The sequence below is a fragment of the Propithecus coquereli genome, unplaced genomic scaffold (genome assembly GCF_000956105.1).
Source record: "Propithecus coquereli isolate 6110/MARCELLA unplaced genomic scaffold, Pcoq_1.0 Scaffold101, whole genome shotgun sequence".
Lineage (NCBI taxonomy): Eukaryota > Metazoa > Chordata > Mammalia > Primates > Indriidae > Propithecus > Propithecus coquereli.
The window spans coordinates 6,659,969-6,679,992 of NW_012133970.1; the positions used below are offsets into that span (position 1 = coordinate 6,659,969).

Genomic DNA, 20,024 nt, shown 5'->3' on the forward strand with positions numbered 1-20,024 from the left:
GGAGCACTAAAGGGAGGGAAGGGCATGCCTTTAACCCACACTTGGGTGAGGCAAAGACATAAAGTGTAACTATAATGTTCGTACCCTCACAAAATTATGGAATAATAAATAAATTAAAAAAAAGAAAAAAAAATGTCCGTTTTAATTTCTCTTTTAATTTCTTTGTTGATCTATTTGTCATTCAGGAACGATTAGTTTAATTTCTATGTGTTTGTGAAGTTTCCTAAGTTTCTCTTGTTACTGATTTTTTATTTTATTCCATTGTAGTCAGAAAAGATACTTGATATGAATTTGGCTTTTAAAATTTTGAGGGGATTTGTTTTGTGGCCTAACATATGGTCTAGTCTGCAGAATGGTGTATGTACTGATGAGTAGAATGTGTTCTGTAGCAGTTGGATGAAATGTTCTGTTTCTGTCCGGTATATTTGATCTAGAGTGCAGTTTAACTCTGATGTTTCTTTGTTGATTTTCTTTCGGGATGATCTGTCCATTGTTGAAAGTAGGGTTTTGAAGTCCCCTACTATTATTGTGTTGTAGTCTATCTCTTCTTTTAGATATATTAATATTTGCTTTATGTGCTCCAGTGTTGGGTGCACATATATTTACAATTGTTATATCCTCTTGCTGAGCCAACCCCTTAATCATTATATAATGACCTTCTTTGTCACTTCTTACAGTTTTTGACCTGAAGTCAATTTTATATGATGCAAGTATAGCTACCTTTGCTCTTTTTATTTACATTCGCATACCTTCACTTTCAGTGTATATATGTCTTGTACGTGAAGTGAACTTCTTGTAGGCAGCATAGTGTTGGATCTTGTTTTCTTTACCCATTCAGCTGCTCTATGTCTTTCAATTGTAGAATTTATTCCATTTGTATTCAATGTTATTATTGATAGGTAAGGACTTACTAGTGCCAGTTTGTTAATTGTTTTCTAACTCTTCTCTCCCTTTGTTTTTCTACTGTCTTCTTTGTGGTTTAGTGCTTTTCTCTGGTACTATGTTTTAATTCCTTGCTTTTTTGTTTTTAGTGTATCCATTATAGTTTTTTGCTTTGTGGTTACCATGGGGCTTATCTTATGGTTATAACAAGTTATTTTAAACTGATCACAATGATAAGAAACAATAAAAAAACTAAAATCTCTGCAGTTTAACTCCATTACTACTACATTTTGAGTTTTTGTCTCAATTTACATATTTTTATATTACCTATCTCTTAACAAATTTTTGTTGTTATTTTTCATAAATTTGCATTTTCGTAGATTTTGGTGTACACACCACAGTGCAGTACTAGAGTATTCTGAATTTGTCTGTTTACATTTACCAATGAATTTTATACCTTTAAATGTTTTCTTGTTACATGTTAGCATCCTTGTCTTTAAGATTGAGCAGCTCCCTTTAGCATTTCATGTAAGACGGCTCTGGTATTGATAAATTCCCTCAGCTTTTATTTGTCTGAGAAAGTCTTTATCTCTCCTTCATGTTTCAAGGATAGATTTTCTGGATCCAATATTCTTGGTTGCCATTTTTTTCCCTATTCATCACTTTGAACATTTCATCCCTGTCCCTCTAGCCCTGTTTGGTTTCCTCTGAGAAGTCTGTTGCCAGACAAGTTGGAGCTCTTTTATATGTTGTTTGCTTCTTTTCTTTTGATGATTCTAAGATCCTCTATTTGTCCTTGATCTTTGAGAGTTTGATTATTATATGTGTTGCGGTAATCTCATTTGGGTTGAATATGTCTCATAGTCTTTGACCTTGTATTTGGATATTTATATCTGTCTCTAGGTTTGGAAAGTTCTCCGTTACTATTTTTTGAATAAGCTTTCTACCCCTTCCTCTTTCTCAACATCTTCTTGATGACTATTTGATGTGTTCTTTTGAGGCTATTCTCTAGATCTTGTAAGCATTTGTATTTTTGTCTCTTCTGACTGTGTATTTTCAAATAATCTGCCTTCAATATCACTGATTCTTTCTTCTCCTTGATTGATTTTGCTGTTGACATTGTCCCATACATTTTTCAGTTTATCTATTGTGTTCTCAGCTCCAGGATTCCTATTTGGTTAAATTTCTCTGTTAAATTTTTGAATTCCTTTTCTGTGTTATGATGGAGTTTGCTGAGTTTCCTGAAACTGTTATTTTGAATTCTTGATCTGGGAGCTCACACATCATCATCTCATTAGGTCAGTTACTGGCTCCTTGTTTTGTCTATTGGGGAGGTCATGGTTTCCTGTTTGCTCTTGTTTTTTTATGAACATATATCTGTGTCTTCATATTGAAGGATTAGTTATTACAGTCTTAACTGTCTAGCTTGGTTTGATCATTCAAGAGTATGCCTGTCTAGAAGTTTTGTGCAGTGACTGTTGATTTCCCTTAACCCAAGATAGCTACATCCTTTTCTGCACTAGGTGGTGCCCTGTGCCCAGGTTTGTCACTTTTCTTCCAGAAGTTTGGAGCACTGTTCATCCCAGATGGAGTGTCCCAAAGAAGATACCCCAGATTTTGGGGAAGACTGGCTAGATGTTTGTTCCCAAAGGACCTGTGTAGCATGTTTCCTACAGCATGGTGCTGATAAACATCCTGTCTTGTTTTGGCATCACATTTTGTTCAGATAAAGAGCAGCTACTGAGATACATGTGCTGGGATTTGCTACCCTCCCCTCACTCTTTAGCTGCCCTTAGGATATTTTACCATATAGATGTTCATAATACTTCCCATGGGTTGAGTTAGGAATGGTTTTTCTGTGAAAGAGCGGTTTTCCTCATGATGGTGAGGAAGCTGGCTGTCTGCCTTAATCTACTTTTTCCAGTGTAGAAACTTTGATTTTCTGGGCACGGTGTCATGATTAGAGTGGTCCATTTCTCTTACTTTATGGTAATGGTTTCACTTATCTGTGATCTCTGGGATCACTATGGCCTCAGTTTTGAGTTCAGGGATATTCCTGGTGATAATCTTGGCAGCAGATAGTTCTTTTTGGTTTTCTGTGGATAGAGAAGCCAGATTGCTTATGCTCTGTCATTTTGGTTCCCCATTGAATTACCTGAGTACCTTTGTAAAGAAATCAATTTACCATGTATGTGTGGATCTAATTCTGTTCTTATACTAATACCACACTCTCTCTTTTTGAGGTTCTTTATTCAATTTATTTACTTTCATATCCTTTTTACACCCTCTGTTTAGATTAAGTTCTCACCCTCTATTTAGATTAAGATTAAGGGAAGAAACTTTGTTAGATTCATCTTTGTATCTAGAGAACCTAATGTAATACCTGATACTAATAAACTTATGGATAGAATTTATTCATTGATTAATGTAGCTTTATAGCAAGTCTTGAAATAAGACAGTTTAAGTCCTCCAACTTATTTTTCAAAACAATTTTGGCTGTTTTAGGTAATTTGTATTTCTATATAAATTTAAGTATCACCTTGCCAAGTTAAACTAAAGAAAACAAAAACGCCGCCAAGGTTTTGATTGTAATTACACTAAATCTGCGGGTCAGTTCTCAGAAAATTGACATGTTGAGTCTTCAGATCCATGAACATATAATTTTTTTATTTATTTAGGTTTTCTATAATCTCTCCCAGGATTGTTTGCTAGTTTTCATTGTACAGATCTTGACCTTGCTTTTAGAATTTGATATAAAAAAATTTACTGCATAATTTTAAGGCATACATGTTTTGATATTCATACACATAGTGAAGTGATTACTACTAACAAATTTACTTATTGACCATCTTACACAGTTACCTTTTTGTGGTATCTAAAATTTATTCTTTTTAGCAAATTTCCAGTGTACCATATTATTAACTGAAGTCCCTGTGCTGTACATTATATCTCTAGACTTACTTATCCTACATATTTATAACTTTCTATCCTTTGACCTATATCTCCACATTTTCTCCCACCCACTCACCCCTGGTAACCACTATGCTAATCTGTTTCTATGTATTTATTTTTTTTTCTTTTGATTCCACATATAAGTGAGATCATACAGTATTATTTTTCTGTTTCTGGATTACTTCATGTGGCATAATGTCCTCTAAGTTCATCTGTATTGTAACAAATGGCAGATTCGCCTTTTTGAAGACTGAATAATATTTCATTTTGCATGCGTGTGTGTGTGTATGTGTGTTTATATACCATAATTTCTGTACTCATTCATCTTTCGATGGAGACTGCAGTTGTTTCCATATCTTGCCTATTGATGATAATTTTGCAGTGAACATGGAAGTGCACATATCTTTACAAGATAGTGACTTTATTTCCTTTGGTTATAAATCTAAAAGAGGGATTGCTGGGTTATTTGATCTATTTATAATTTCTTTAGGGACCTCTTAAGGTACTGTTTTCTGTAATGGCTGCTGCACTAACTAACATATATACCTACCATCTGTGTACAAAACTCTATACTGGTTTTCATAATGACTCTACCAATTTACATCCCCCCGCAACAATGTACAAGTGTTGCCTTTTCTACACACCCTTGTCAACACTTAGTTTATTATCTCTGTGTTTTTGATAATAGCCACCCTAACAAATGTGAGCTGATAATTGTGGTTTTGATTTGTATTTCCCTGATGATTAGTGATGTTCAGTATCCTTTCATATACCTGTTGGTCATTTTTATGCCTTTGGAGAAAATGTCTATTCAGATCCTTTGACCGTTTCTTAATTAGGTCATATTTTTTTGCTTTTAAGTCATGCAAATTTCTTATATATTTTGGATATTAACCTCTTATCAGATATGTAATTTACAAATATTTTCTCCTAATCCGTAGGCTGCTTTTTCATTTCATTGTTTGTTTCTATTGCTGTGTAGAAGCTCTTTAGTTTGATGCAATCCCACTTGTTTGTTTTTTATTTTGTTGCCTGTGGTTTTGGTGTCATATCTAAGAAATTAATAAACAGAGATCCAGAAGATGGTGGAATAGTAGCAGCCCACAAGCCCACAAGTGAGCCCATCTCAAGGAGAGAATCAAAAGTTCCAGGCGGATGCCTACCTATGGATAGCTCTTCTCAGAAAGAACATTGTAAAACCCCAGAAAAGTGATGCAGATATTCAGAGGGAAGGAGAAGGTGGCAGGGAGATTTATTTGACATGATCAACGGGATCTGTGTGGGGAGGCATCTACACATGGGGAAGATTAGGAGGAAAGAACTCTGGACCATCAAGCTTACCCTGCAGGCACTGTGGCCTGAGTTGTGAGGGGGCTCCCTCTACCACTGCTGACCTGGGAGCTGCCTAGAGTCTGTGCAGAGACACAGTAGGCACAGTAAGGATCTAGTGGCTGGGCCAATCACAGATTTCTACAGCTGATGCCAACCCGAGGTCTCAGATACATAGCACCAGGTCTGCATGGGACTCAGCTTTGCAGCAGTAGCCTTTGCACTGACCCCATTGGGCTGGGGAGGGAGCTAGCTGAACATACGCTGCCCTGTGCCATGCCCTGTGAATGGGAGCTGAGTGCCCCTCCCCTCAGTGCAAAATCTGAGCAGAAGAGGTGCTTCGGACACCACAGGTACCAGCTGCGAAGCTTTGGGTGACTGCCTCAGCAGGATCTGGGAGGGAGAACTCTGTAGTCTCTGGGCCACTGGAACTTGCCCCCACTCACACAACTTGGCATCCATGGTCCCCAAGCTGGTGGAACAGCCTGCCGCCTGTTTGGCACCACCTCCACAGTCCCCAGTCCTGGCTCTGAGGCTTTCATGTGGCTGAGACAAAGGCTCCAGCCCGTGGCTCCAGAGCTCCTGCCAGGCCTGTAACACCACCTCTTAGATCCTAGCATTGGGCCTGGACCCCAAGACCCCACCCCTGAGTCTTTACCACTGCCACTGCGCTGGCGGAACTGCCAGGGATCTCCCAGCCTCGAGCCACCATTATACCTGGACCTGGTTCAAGCATACACCCACAGCCTGATCACCCACAACCACTGCCTAGAAAGCCTCACCCAGCTGTCACTGTGACCTCTGTGGAGAAACCCAAGGCAGAGCCAATCCCCCACAGCACTGGCCTCCATGAAGAGGATCTCAGCCAGCCCCCAAATTGAATATCCTACAATAATCTGGGGAACAACCCACAACCCCACACAAAGATCATCCAGCACTGGCTTGAACTGTGGCAATCAGAGGGGAATGGGACAATAAAGAACAACTGCACTACAGGCTCTTTCTGCATGTGCCCCTCCCCTACCAGGTCAACATTATAGAGTAGAAAACAAGCACCATCTGGCAACCTCGCTTTCTGTAAATAAGCAGAAGAGTTCCCAGCAAAGGCGAACAGATGCCCTGTAAACCTGTTACCCCTGCACTTAGAGAAGGGGATTGCGATGAGAAGAAACCAACAAAAGAACCCTGGCAACATGAAAAAACAAAACAGTTTGACACCCCCAAGGGATCACAATGGAGCTATAGTAGTAGACTCCAACCACAAGGAAATTGTCAAAATGACAGACATGGAATTCAGAACATGGATGGTAAATAGGATGAATGGAGTAGAGGAGAAAGTTGAAAACCAACACAAAGAAGTGAAAAAATATTTCAAGAAGTCAATGAAAAAGTCACCGAAGAACTAGACTACATAAGAAAGGGTATAATAGAACATAAAAAAATGAAAGGATCATGTAGGGAATTTCAAAACACAGAAGAAGCCTTCAACAACAGATTAAACCAAGGAGAAGAAAGTATATTAGAGCTTGAAAACAAGGCTCTTGAGCTAACCCAGTCATTCAGAGACACAGAAAAGAGAATCAAAAATACTGAGCAATCACTTAGATATGGGATTATGCAAAGTGAACTTATATAAAAATTATAGGTATCCTTGAGGGAGAAGAGCAAAAGGCATGAAAAATCTATTTCAGGGAATTATTAAGAAAACCTTCCCTTGTGTTGCCAGAGATTCAGACCACCAGATACAACATGGTCATCGAACACTGGGAAGATTCATAGCAAATAGGACATCTCCAAGACACACAGTAATCAACCTGGCCAAAGTCAAAATGAAGGAGAAAATTCTACAAGCAGCAAGAAGAAAGCAACAGCTAACCTACAAAGGAAAACCCATCAAGGCTAACTGCAGACTTCTCAACGGAGACCTTACAAGCCAGAAGGGATTGGGGCCTCATCTTCAGTCCTCTTAAACAAAACAATTGCCAGCCTAGAATTTTGTATCCCGCAAAACTAATGTCACAATTGACAAAGAAATAAAGACTTTTCCAGGCAAGCAATCACTGAGGTAATTTGTCATGTTCAGACGAATTGCCCTGTAGGAAACGCTCAGGACTGCATTATATGCAGATCACCACGATAGACACCAATGAAGGTAAAATCATTCCCCCACGTCTGAAGTTCACAGCTCATATAAAACAATAGTACAAGAGGGAAAACAAAGTAGTAGGTTTTACCCAGCATGATGAACAGGACAGCATTCCACTTATCAATCCTATCACTCAATGTTTATGGTCTGATTGCCCCCCTCAAAAGATATAGGCTGACTGAATGGATAGGAAAAAAAACAAAACACAAACCAAGTATTTGCTGTCTCCAGGAAATACATCTAACCCACGAGAACAGACACAGACTCAAGATGAAGGGCTGGAAAAAAAAATTCCGTATAAATGGAAACCAAAAGAGAGCAGGTGTAGCCATTCTCATATCAGATAAAATTGACTTTAAATCAATAATAGTAAAGAAAGACAAAGATGGTCCTTATATAATGATAAAGGGAACAATTTAAAAAGAAGACATAACAGTCCTAAATATATATGAGTTTAATATAGGAGCTCCCAGATACATAAAGCAAATTCTGCTAGGTCTAAGCAAAAAGATAACTAATAGCATCATAATTGCCAGGGACTTCAACACTCTATTGTCAGAGCTGGATAGGCCATAATAGCAGAAAATAAATAAAGCAACACTGTACTTAAATGGGTCTCTAGAACAAATGGACTTGGCAAACATTTGCAGAACATTGTATCCCAAAACTAATGAATATACATTCTTCTCAGCAGCACATGAGACATTCTCCACGACTGATCATATTTTAGGCCACAAAGCATGTCTCAACAAATTAAAAAAAATAGAAATCATGCCATGTATCTTCTCAGAGCACAGTGGAATAAAACTGGAAATCAATTCCAATGTAAACATTCAATTCTACACAAAGTCATAGAAATTAACCAACCTGCTGCTGAATGATTATTGGGTCAATGAAGAAATTAAGATGGATGGAAATCAAAAGATTCCTCAAACTGAACAACAAAGGGGACATAAGCTATGAAAGTCTATAGGATTCAGCAAAAGTAGTCCTAAGGGGAAAATTCATATCCTTAAATGTTTACATCAAAAAGATAGACTACAAATTCACAACCTAACATAACATCTCAATGAACTAGAAACAAATAACAAACCAAATCCAAAGCCAGCAGAAGAAAAATAACAAAGGTCAGAGCAGAACAAAATGAAATGAAAACTAATATAAGAATACAAAGATTAAATAAAACAAAATCAACCTCTTGCTAGATTACCCAGGGATAGAAGAGGAAGGACCTGAATAAGCTCAATAAGAAATGAAAAAGGAGATATTACAACTGATAGCACAGAAGTACAAATGGGACCTGATCAAATTAAAAAGCTTCTGCACAGCCAAGGAAACTATCACTAGAGCAAACAGATAACTTACAGAATGGCAGAAAATATTTGCATGTTACACATCTGATAAAGGGCTGATAATTAGAATCTATATAGAACTCAGAAAAATCAGCAAGAAAAAATCAAACAACCCTATGAAAATGTGGGCAAAGGACATGAACAGAAACTTTTCAAAAGAAGATAGACTAATGACTAACAAAAATATCAAAAAATGCTCAACATCTCTAATCATCAGGGAAATTCAAATCAAAACCACAATGAGATATCACTTATCTCCAGTGAGAATGGCCTTTATCAAAAAGTCCCAAAACAATAAATGTTGGTGTGGATGCGGAGAGATAGGAACACTCATACACTGCTGGTGGGACTGCAAACTAGTACAACCTCTGTGGAAAGCAATATGGAGATACCTCAAAGAGATACAAGTAGAACTACCATTTGATCCAGCAATCCCATTACTGGGCATCTACCTAAAAGAACAAAAGACATTCTATAAAAAAGACATCCACACTCGAATGTTTATAGCGGCACAATTCACAATTGCAAAGATGTGGAAACAACCCAGGTGTCCTTCAATACACGAGTGGATTAATAAAATGTGGTATATGTATACCATGGAGTACTATTCAGCTATAAGAAACAATGGTGATATAGCACCTGTATTCTCCTGGATAGGACTGGAACCCATTCTACTAAGTGAGGTATCCCAAGAATGGAAAAACAAGCACCACATGTACTCACCATCAAATTGGTATTAACCGATCAACACTTAAGTGCATATATAGTAATAACATTCATTGGGTGTCAGGCAGATGGGATCGGGGAGGAGGGGATGGGTATATACACACCTAATGAGTGCGGTGTGCACCGTCTGGGGGATGGACACGCTTGAAGCTCTGACGTGGGTGGGGGATAGCAAGGGCAATATACATAACCTAAACATTTGTACCCCCATAATATGCTGAAATAAAATAGAGAAGAAATATGCTTTGAGGAATCTAAAGCAAAAGCAATCGACCTAAAACTTATATTTATGCATTCCTACTAAATTATAGATCCTGTCATTGTATAGCTATGATTTAATAAGATATTTTAACAATAATAAAACATTTCAGAATTTTGCTAAAAAAAGCAATACAGAATATTCATGAATACTATGAAAATCTCTATGCACATAAACTAGAAAATATACAGAAAATGGACACATTCCTGGAAACTCAAAACCTCTGAAGTCTCAATCAGGAAGAAATAGAACTCCTGAACAAACCAATAAATGAGCAGCAAGATCAAAGCAGTGATAGATAAATCTTCCAACAATAACAACAACAAATTCCCCAGACTAGATGAATTCACAGCTGAATTCTACCAGATGTACAAAGAAGAGCTGGTACCCATACTACAGAAATTATTCCATAACATTGAGAAGGAGGGAATCCTACCCAACTCATAAAGCCAGTATCACCTTGATACCAAAGTCAGGAAAGGATGCAAGAAAAAAAGAAAACTACAGACCAATTTCCTTTATGAATACAGATGCAAAAATCCTCAATGTCCTTCTGTGTTCTTTGATTAGAGAATTTAATCCATTAAAGTAATTATTGATAGGAAAGTATTTGGTGTTACCATTTTGTTAATTGTTTTCTGGCTCTTTTTTCAACCCTTTTTTTCTTTCTTACTCTCTTGCTATTTTCCTTTGTGATTTCATGATTTTCTGTAGTGGCATGCTTTGATTCATTTCTCTTTATCTTTTGGATATCTACTATAGGTTCTTGCTTTGTGATTACCATGAGGATTATATAAAACATCTTATCATTATACTAATCTATTTTAAGCTATTGAAAACTTAACTTTGGTCACATACAAAAGTTATGCACTTTTAATCCCCCCTCATTTTATGTTTTTGATGTCATGGTTTATATCTTTTTATAATATGTATCATTCAACAAGTTAATGTAACTATAGTTATTTTTAATAATTTTGTCTTTTACCTTAGAGTTATAAGTGATTTATACACCACCATTACAGTATTAGAGTATTCTGAATTTGGCTATATATTAATATTTACCTTTACCAGTGATATTTATGCTTTCATATGTTTTCATATTACTAATTAGTGGCCTTTCATTTCAGCTTGAATAACTCTCTTCAGCATTTCCTGTGAGGTAGGTCTAGTGGTGATGAACTCCTTTAGCTATTGTTTGTCTGGAAAAGTCTTTATTTCTCTCTCATTTCTGAGGGTTACCTTTGCTGAGTAAAGTATTCTTGGTTGACAGGTTTTGTTTTTCTTTTAGCACTTTGAATATATCATCCCACTCTCCCCTAGCCTACGAAGTTTCTGCCTAAAAATCTGCTTATAGCATTTCTATGGCTCCCTTCTATGTGACGTACTTCTTTTCTTTTGCTGCTTTCAGAATCTTTACTTTGTCTTTGATTTTTGATAGATTCATTGTAAGGCAGCTTGGTGAACTCTTGTTTGGGTTGAATATGACTAGAAATCTCTGAGCTTTCTATGCCTGGATGTTTGCATCTTTCCCCAGATTTGAAAGTTTTGGCCATTATTTCTTTAAATAAGCTTTGTTTCCTTTTCCTTCTCTCTTCTTCTTCTGGAACTTCTAAATTTTATGAATGTTCGCTCTCTAGATTGTGTCCCATAGATCTTGTAGAATTTCTTCATTCCTTTTCATTATTTTCTTCCTTTTTTTTTTCCTCTGACCGAATAATTCCAAATGATCTGTCTTTGAGTTCACTTGTTCTTTCTTCTACTTGATGTAGTCTGCTGTTGAACATCTCTACGGAAATTTCAAACCAGTCATATATTTCAGCTTCAGAATTTCTGTTTGGTTCTTTTTTTTTTTTTCTTTTATTTCAGCATACCATGGGGGCACAGATGCTCAGGCTACGCATGTTGCCCTTGGTCCCCCCGCCCAAGTCCGAGTTTCAAATATGTCCATCCTTCGGGTGGTGTGCATTGCACTCATTGTGTATACAAATACCCGTCCCCTCCTCCCTCCTCCCCCCTCCCCCGCCCAACATCCAATAGATGTTATTCTTATATGTGCATTTATGTGTTGATCAGTTAATACCAATTTGATGGTGAGTACAAATGGATCCCGTTCTTCTGCTCTTGTGGTGCCCATTTTGGATAATGGGCTTAAGTTTAATCCAGGAAAGTATAAGAGGTGCTAGATCACTGTCGTTTCTTATGATTGGGTAATATTCCATTGTAAACATATACCAAATTTTGATAATCCACTCATGGATTGACGGGCACTTGGGTTGTTTCCACATTCTTGCAATAGTGAATTGTGCTGCCATAAACATTCGGGTGCAAAATCTATCTAGAACTCAAAAAAATCAACAAGAAAAAATCAAACAACCCCATCAACAAATGGGCAAGTGAAATGAACAGAAACTTTTCAAAAGAAGACAGAATAATGTTTGGTTCTTTTTAATTTTTCTCTCTCTTATTTAGGTTTTTATTTTGTTCTTTTTTTTTTTTGATTTTGTTAACTTATTCACCCATGTTCTCTTTTAATTCACTGAGCTTCTTTAGATTAATTATTTTGAATTCTTTGTCAGGTACTTCATGGATCTCCAATTCTTTGGGGTCAGTCACTGGAAGTTTATTGTGTTCTTTTGGTGGTATTTTGTTTCCCTGATTCTTCCGGATTCTTGTAGTCTTGAAAATAATTTGAAACTTTCAGAAATGTTGAAAACTAAGAACAGTACAAAGAATAGCTGTCTACTATTTACCCAGATTCATCTGTTGTTAACATTTTACCACTTTTGTTTATGATATGAGCGTGTTCTCCCTCTCTCTCCTGACTCTCTCTCCTTTTCCCCCTCTCTGTATATATATTTATAAATACATACATACTCACACATATATATATATATATATATATATATATTCACACATTTTTTTCAGCTGTAAGTATGTAACTTGCATACATCTTAGCCTCCTTATGCCTAAATGCTTCGAGGTATGTTTGCTAAGGGATGTTTGATGGAGATAATTTGAGGCTTGGGATGTTGTGATTCCTTCGATCAGATATTTATTATATTTTTTTTAGTTTTTCTAGCTATTTTCAGTGGCAGAGTTTATCTAAAATAACTTAGTCTGCCATTGCCAGAAGTATAATCTCCAATCTATCTTATTTTATTACTCAATACCAAAGTTTTATTCCATGTTATGTTTTATTATTGGTAGGGCCAGTGTCCCCTCACTACTCTTCTTTTTCAGAATTTCCTTACTGTTGCTACTTACTCATTTTTGTAAGAACTTTATAATAAGTTTGTGTAGTTACCAAATAATTTCTTTTGATAGTTTATACCATTAAATTATGAATAAATTAAGGAAAATTGGCATTGTTATTTTAATATTTTTCATAAGATTATAATCTGTCTTTCCATTACTTCAAGACTTCTTTTAGGGTCCTCAGTAGCCATTTCCTTTCCTTTTATTCCTCTGTCCACAGCAAGATGGATTCTGGATATACTCTGAATATTGTAACAACCACTTGGACGCCTGCATGGAGCTCTCCAAGCTGATGAAGGACAGCCGCTACCAGCACTTCTTTGAGGCCTGTCGCCTCTTGCAGCAGATGATTGACATTGCTATCGATGGTTTCCTTTTGACTCCGGTGCAGAAGATCTGCAAGTACCCCTTACAGTTGGCTGAGCTCCTCAAGTATACTGCCCAAGATCACAGGTAAGAGATTGAGGGAGTGAGGGAGAGGACTTCCTCTACATGTTGGTCCTTATTGAGGATGTATGTCCTTTCCCCTTTTCTGGGCTTCTGTTAGCTTATCTGCAAAATAGGATGATACATTTTTGCTTACCTCACAAGGCTATTACATGTATAAAGTGAGGGAGTGCTTTTGTGAGATGCTTATAAAGTTATACATCAGTATACAAACAAAATCAGTATGTATCATCATTATCATACCATTAGGCCTTAACTTCAGGGAGCTTGTAGCCTGGTCCTTAGTCCTGAGTTCAGCCAAATGTATCATCTGATGCAATAATTGTTCAACTGTATATTACACTCTGTTTGATAGATTCAAATTTCCTGGTGACAGCCTGCCCAACTTGTACTGACCCTAAATTCCTCCTGTAAGGCTACATCCCTGACATTCGTTAGCCTTTTTCCCCCTCCTCTACCCAACCCCAACTGTACTTTTCCCTTAAATCCAGAGTATACTGGGGGAAAATAGACTTGGACTTCCCCAGAAGGTTTTCCAAAGTTTCTAAGTATTTTTAGGAAAACCAACCCAACAAGGACCAAGGATTTTACCATTCTCTGAATGGAAATGATACTCCTCACCTTCTACCAGTAAGGTACATGCTTGGAGTAATCTCAAGGAATGGGGATGGCTTACAATAAATGATCCCCACTCATTAACATGCCTTACCTCATGACCTAGAGCCCCCACCCTGTTTATAGTCTGCTTTTAATTGATGTTAGATTCCTCACCTTAGACTTGTTGGGCCAGCTGTGAGCTCTCTTCCTCCAATTGAGCACTCTAAGAAGAAAGAAAGCCTTTGCCCCATTTTCTCTAGCTTTCTGCTTGATTCTTACTAGGACTGCTTCCTATTTTCATTTGGAGCAATTGCCTGGTTTTCTTAGGGCTGACTTCCAGACCTAGATGCATTAGGCCAAGGGTGTGGGCCAGTTAGTTTGGTTTATGTCAAGCATCTCGGCCAATCCCTGGGTTTGTTTTTAGTGCTATTGCTTCTTTAGAAAATCATGGGTCATCAGAGGGGCAAGATGGCTGACGAGAAAAACCACCAGCCAGAGAGTCTCTGTGAGAAAGACAGATTTTAGAAGAAAATAGAAAAAAAAATAGGCAGACAAACACAGGTAGGATGAGGGTCGGAAGGAAGGGTACCTGAAGCTACAAAAGACTCCCTGGGAAGAAGTTTCAGAAGAGAACTGGAAGGAGAAAGGCCCCTGAGAGGATTGGAGACCAGCGACAGGGGTAGGTGAAGTAGTTAAATTTCCTCCCCCCTTGCATTTCGGGCTGCTGGTGGACTCCTGAGCAGTTGGAGAGACCTGCCAACACCAGCCCAGAGATGGCTGAGGCCAGTGATTGGTGAGCCTCTTGCGGGCAGGACACCAGGCTCCTAGCTCCCTCGGGGCACTGCCTGCCGCAGACCCGAGCTGATCAGCAGGCACCATATTGCTTCATTTTCCCTTTCTCCTTCCCTATCTGCAGCTGCCAAGAGAGACAATTTAGCCACTGCCTGGAGGTACCTGTAGGGAATGGAACCTTTTTTTGGGGGGGATCCCTAAAGCAGACTGAGGGGTACTCAGACTGTGAGCTCCCTGCCCCCAACCCTCCCAGGTGCTGCTTGCCTGGTGACTCCAGGAAAGGGGGGAAAATCCCAAGAAGGAGAGACATTGATGCAGCTTGGGCACCCCATGGGTGACTTGAGGCCAACACTCCTCTCCCCTGGCAGGGTCAGGGATTGAACTCTGGGGCCCAGGGGACAAGCCTGCAGGTCAGATCCCGTACACCCAGGTCTCAGTCACATTGCCAGGGCCACAGAAGGTATATTCGTGAATGAGCCTACTGAGGTGTATGTGCCTTCAGGGGCAGATCAGCGTGATTGAGGGGCAACTCTTCTCTCACAGGAGGGCCATGCACCTAGGTCAGGATGCGATCCTGGGCAGGGAACCTCTCAGCCTGCATCACAACCAGGGGAGATCCGCTTGTTTGAGGTCCTGCCTGCTGGCAGAGGCCTGGGAGAAACCACAGAATAGGGGAGGCTGGAAAGGAGTGAGGCCTGTTCCAGACTGCAGGTCTAAGACTGCCTCACCCCCACACACAGACTTTTCGGCTGATTAGGGCAACTTCAGCCCCTCCTTGGCAGCTTTGCCCAGAAGCAGAGAACAGACCTTGGACCCCTGAAAAACAGCATTTGTGGAGCTTGTGGGGAGGTCACCCAACCCAGCTCCACCCAGCCTCATTCCCCCACGTTCCCCCCTTGAGGTGTAGAATAAGGAAACACCTGGAAGTCCCAGGGCCACACCCACTGCCTGAGGCACTAGACTGCCTCTCCAGAGGAACAAGAGCTGGTTACAGGACCCAAAAACAACACTGCAGCCTGCTCCTACCAGCAAGTGCCACCTACTGACAGGGAGGTCAATTTGTACACCCTTTTACTACATCTACTGACTCATAATACAGGGTGTGGTCAAATCTCACCCACAAACACCACCTACTGGCTCAGAGACTAAACGGGGCATGTCATTATCCAAACCAAAATCTAAAGGTAAGAAGCAACAGCTGATCCAGATGGGAAGGAATCAGTGAAAGAACTCTGGAAGTAGGAAGAATCAAATGGAAAGCACACATCCAAAGGGGAATACCAGCTCTCTAGCAATGGACATCAACCAAATTCAGAACACTAAAAGGACAAAAGAAAAATATCAAACATGTAAGAAAACTCAATGATATGCAAGAGAAAATGGATAACCAATGCAACAATACCAAACAAAAAAAGGCAGGATTTGGAAGAAAAATTCACTAAAGAAATTGAAATATTAAAGAAAAATCAAACTGAACTTGTGGAAATGAAGAATTTATTCAAGGAATTACAAAACACAGTGGAAAGCCTCAAGAGCAGTGTAGATCAAACAGAAGAAGGAATATCAGGGATTAAAGATAACACCTTTCAATTAAATTAGTCAGTCACAGAGATAGAGCAGAGAAATAAGAGAAAAGAACAAAGTCTACAAGAAATATGGGATTATGTGAAGAGGGCTAACGTGAGAATCATAAGTATCCCTGAGGGTGAAGAAGAAAATACAGAATGGTTGGAAAAGCTATTTGAGAATATAACAGAGGGAAATTTCCCAGGCCTTGTTAAAAATATAGATATCCAGGTACAAGAAGCTCAAAGGCCTCCTGGGAAATTTATCGCAAACGAGAGCACACCATGACACAGAGTCATCAGACTGACCAAAATAACCACCAAAGAGGCCCTCCTATGAGCTGTAAGGTGAAAGAAGCAGGTAACCTACAAAGGAAAACCCATCAGAATAACAGCAGACTTCTCAACTGAGACCTTACAAGCAAGAAGAGACTGGGGCCCCATTCTCACTCTTCTCAAACAGAATAATACTCAGCCTAGAGTATTGTACCCTGCAAATAAAGACATTCTCAGACAAGCAAAGACTGAGGGAATTCACCAAGACGAGACCTGCCCTCCAGGAAGTACTAAAAACACTGTTACAAATGGATCATCACAATAAACACTCACGAATGTAAAAAAAACCCAAAAGCTAAACATCAAAGGCCAGATGCCACAATGGCTCAAGAGAGAAAGCAAAGCAAGAAAGTTAAACTCAACAGGATGAACAGAAATCTTCCCCACTTATGAATTGTCTCAATAAATGTGAATGGATTGAACTGCCCACTAAAGAGACATAGGCTGGCCAAATGGGTAAATATACACAAGCCAAGTATCTGCTATCTTCAGGAAGCACATGTAACCCACAAGGATGCATTCAAACTCAAGGTGAAGGGATGGAAAACAATATTTCAAGCAAACGGAAGCCAAAAGAAAGCTGGTGTGGCAGTTCTGATTTCAGATAACTTAGTCTTCAAATTCACAAAAGTAATGAAAGATAAAGATGGTCACTATATAATGGTGAAGGGTACGATTCAACAAGAAGACATAACAATTATAAATATGTATGCACCTAACTCAGGTACACCCAGATTCATAACCTAAATCCTACTTGATCTAAACAAAATGATAAACAACAACACTATAATAGCTGGAGAATTCAACACCCCTCTGACAAAACAGGACAGATCCTGCAAATGGAAAATAAACAAAGAAAGAATGAACAAATATGCCTGAGTGACATTTACAGAACATTCTACCCCCAAAACAGTGAATATATGTTTTTCTCATCAGCTCATGGGTCATTCTCTAAGATTGACCATATTCTAGGCCACAAAGCATGTCTCAAAAAATTTTAAAAAATGCAAATGATACTATGCATCTTCTCAGACCACAGTGGAATAAAGTTAGAAATCAACTCCAACAGAAACTCTCCTGTGAACACAAAGTCATAGAAACTAAATAACCTTCTGCTGAAAGATTATTGCATTAAGGAGGAAATCGAGATGGAAATCAAAAGATTCTTTGAACTAAATGATAAAGGAGACACACGTTATCAAAATCTGTGGGACACAGCTAAAGCAGTCCTGAGAGGCAAATTTATTTCCATAAATGCCTACATCTAAAAGACAGACCACAAATAAATAATCTAATGAATTGTCTCAAATAACTGGAAAAGGATCAGCAAACCAATCCCAAACACAGCAGAAGAAAAGTAATAACAAAGATCAGAGCAGAACTAAATGGAATTTATAACAAAAAAACTATACAGAAGATTAATAATACAAAAAGTTGGTTCTTTGGAAAAATAAAATGGACACGCCTCTCGCTAGATTAACGTGAAGCAGAAAAAAAGGACTCTAATAAGGTCCATCAGGAATGAAAAAGGAGGAATTACAGCTTATGCCTTGGAAATCCAAAATATCATCTATGAATACCATCAAAACCTCTATGCACATAAATTTGAAAATATGGAGGAAATGGAAAAATTCTTAGAAAGACACAGCCTCCCTAGACTCAATCAGGAAGAAATGGAATTCCTGAACAGACCAATATCAAGTACCAAAATTGAAGCAGCAATAAAAAATCTTTCTAAAAAGAAAAGTCCCAGACCAGATGGTTTCACATCTGAATTTAACCAGACCTACAAAGAAGAACCGGTGCCTATCTTGCAGAAATTATTCCACAACATCGAGAAGGAAGGAGTCCTCTCCAACACGTTTTATAAAGCTTACATCACCTTGATACCCAAACCAGGAAAAGATGCAACAAAAAAGAAAACTACAGACCAATATCCCTTATGAATATAGATGTAAAAATTCTCAAAAAAATCCCAGAAAACCAAATTCAGGTGCTTATCAAAAAAATAATCCATCACAACCAAATGGTCTTCATCCCAGAGATTCAGGGATGGTTCAACATACGTGAATCTATAAATGCAATTGACCACATAAATAGAAGCAAAAACAAAGACCATATGATCCTCTCAATAGATGCAGAAAAAGCATTCAACAAAATTCAACACCCTTTTATGATAAGAACACTTAACATAATAGGCATAGATGGACTTACCTAAAAATGATACAAGCCATATATGACAAACCCACAGCCAACATCATTCTGAATGGGGAAAAATTGAAAGCATTTCCACTCTGACCTGGAACCACACAAGGTTGCCCTCTATCACAGATTCTATTTGACATAGTGCTGGAAGTCCTGGACAGAGCAATCAGACAAGAGAAGGAAATCAAGGGCATTGAAATGGGGGCAGAGTGGTCAAATTATCACTCTTTGCTGATGATATGATCTTATATCTAGAAAACCACAAAGATTCTGCCATGAGACTACTGGAATTGCTAAACAAATTCAGCAAATCTCGGGTTAAAAAATCAACGTAAGCAAATCAGTAGCATTCCTATATGCTAACAGCAGTCAAACTGAGAACCAAATCAAAGACTCAATACCCTTCACAATAGCAACAAAGAAAGTAAAATGCCTAGGAATACATTTAACTAAGGAGGTAAAAGAACTCTACAGGGAGAACTATGAAACACTGAGGAAGGAAATAGCAGAGGACATAAACAGGTGGAAAACCATACCATGCTCATGGGTCGGCAGAATCAACATTGTTAAAAAATGTCTGTACTGCTCAAAATGATCTACAGATTCAGTGCAATCCCTATTAAAATACCAACACCATTTTTCACAGATATAGAAAAAATAATTCTATGCTACGTATGGAACCAGAGAAGACCCCATATAGCAAAAGCAATCTTAAGCCAAAAGAACAAATTGGGAGGCATCAATTTACCAGACTCCAAGCTATAGTACAAGGCTATTGTAACTAAAACAACATGGTTCTGGCACAAGAATAGAGACATAGACCAATGGAACAGAACTGAGAACTGAGATATACAACCATCTTCATATAGCCATCTAATATCTGACAAAGCAGACAGAAACGTACACTGGGGAAAAGAATCCTTATTCAATAATTGGTGCTGGGAATATTGGATAGCCACACATAGAAGACTGAAACAGGATCTGCACCTTTCACTTCTCACAAAAATCAATTTACAGTGGATAAGAGATTTAAACCTAAAGCATGAAACTATAAGAATCCTAGAAGAAAATGGAAAAACTCTTGCAAACATTGGCCTAGGCAAAGAATTTATGAAGAAGACCCCAAAGGCAATCACAGCAATAACAAAAATAAATAAATGGGACCTGACCAAATTAAAAAG

General features: G+C 38.4%; 1 protein-coding gene across 2 annotated transcripts in view; it reads left to right on the forward strand.

Moving 5' to 3' along the window:
- Nucleotides 1-20,024, forward strand: part of ARHGEF9 (Cdc42 guanine nucleotide exchange factor (GEF) 9) — a 139,653-nt gene that overhangs the window by 65,685 nt on the left and 53,944 nt on the right. For both annotated transcript variants that reach the window (XM_012643867.1, XM_012643875.1), the window contains one exon: nucleotides 13,122-13,354. In XM_012643867.1, coding sequence (XP_012499321.1) covers nucleotides 13,122-13,354 — 233 coding nt within the window. The remainder of the gene's footprint in view (nucleotides 1-13,121; nucleotides 13,355-20,024) is intronic.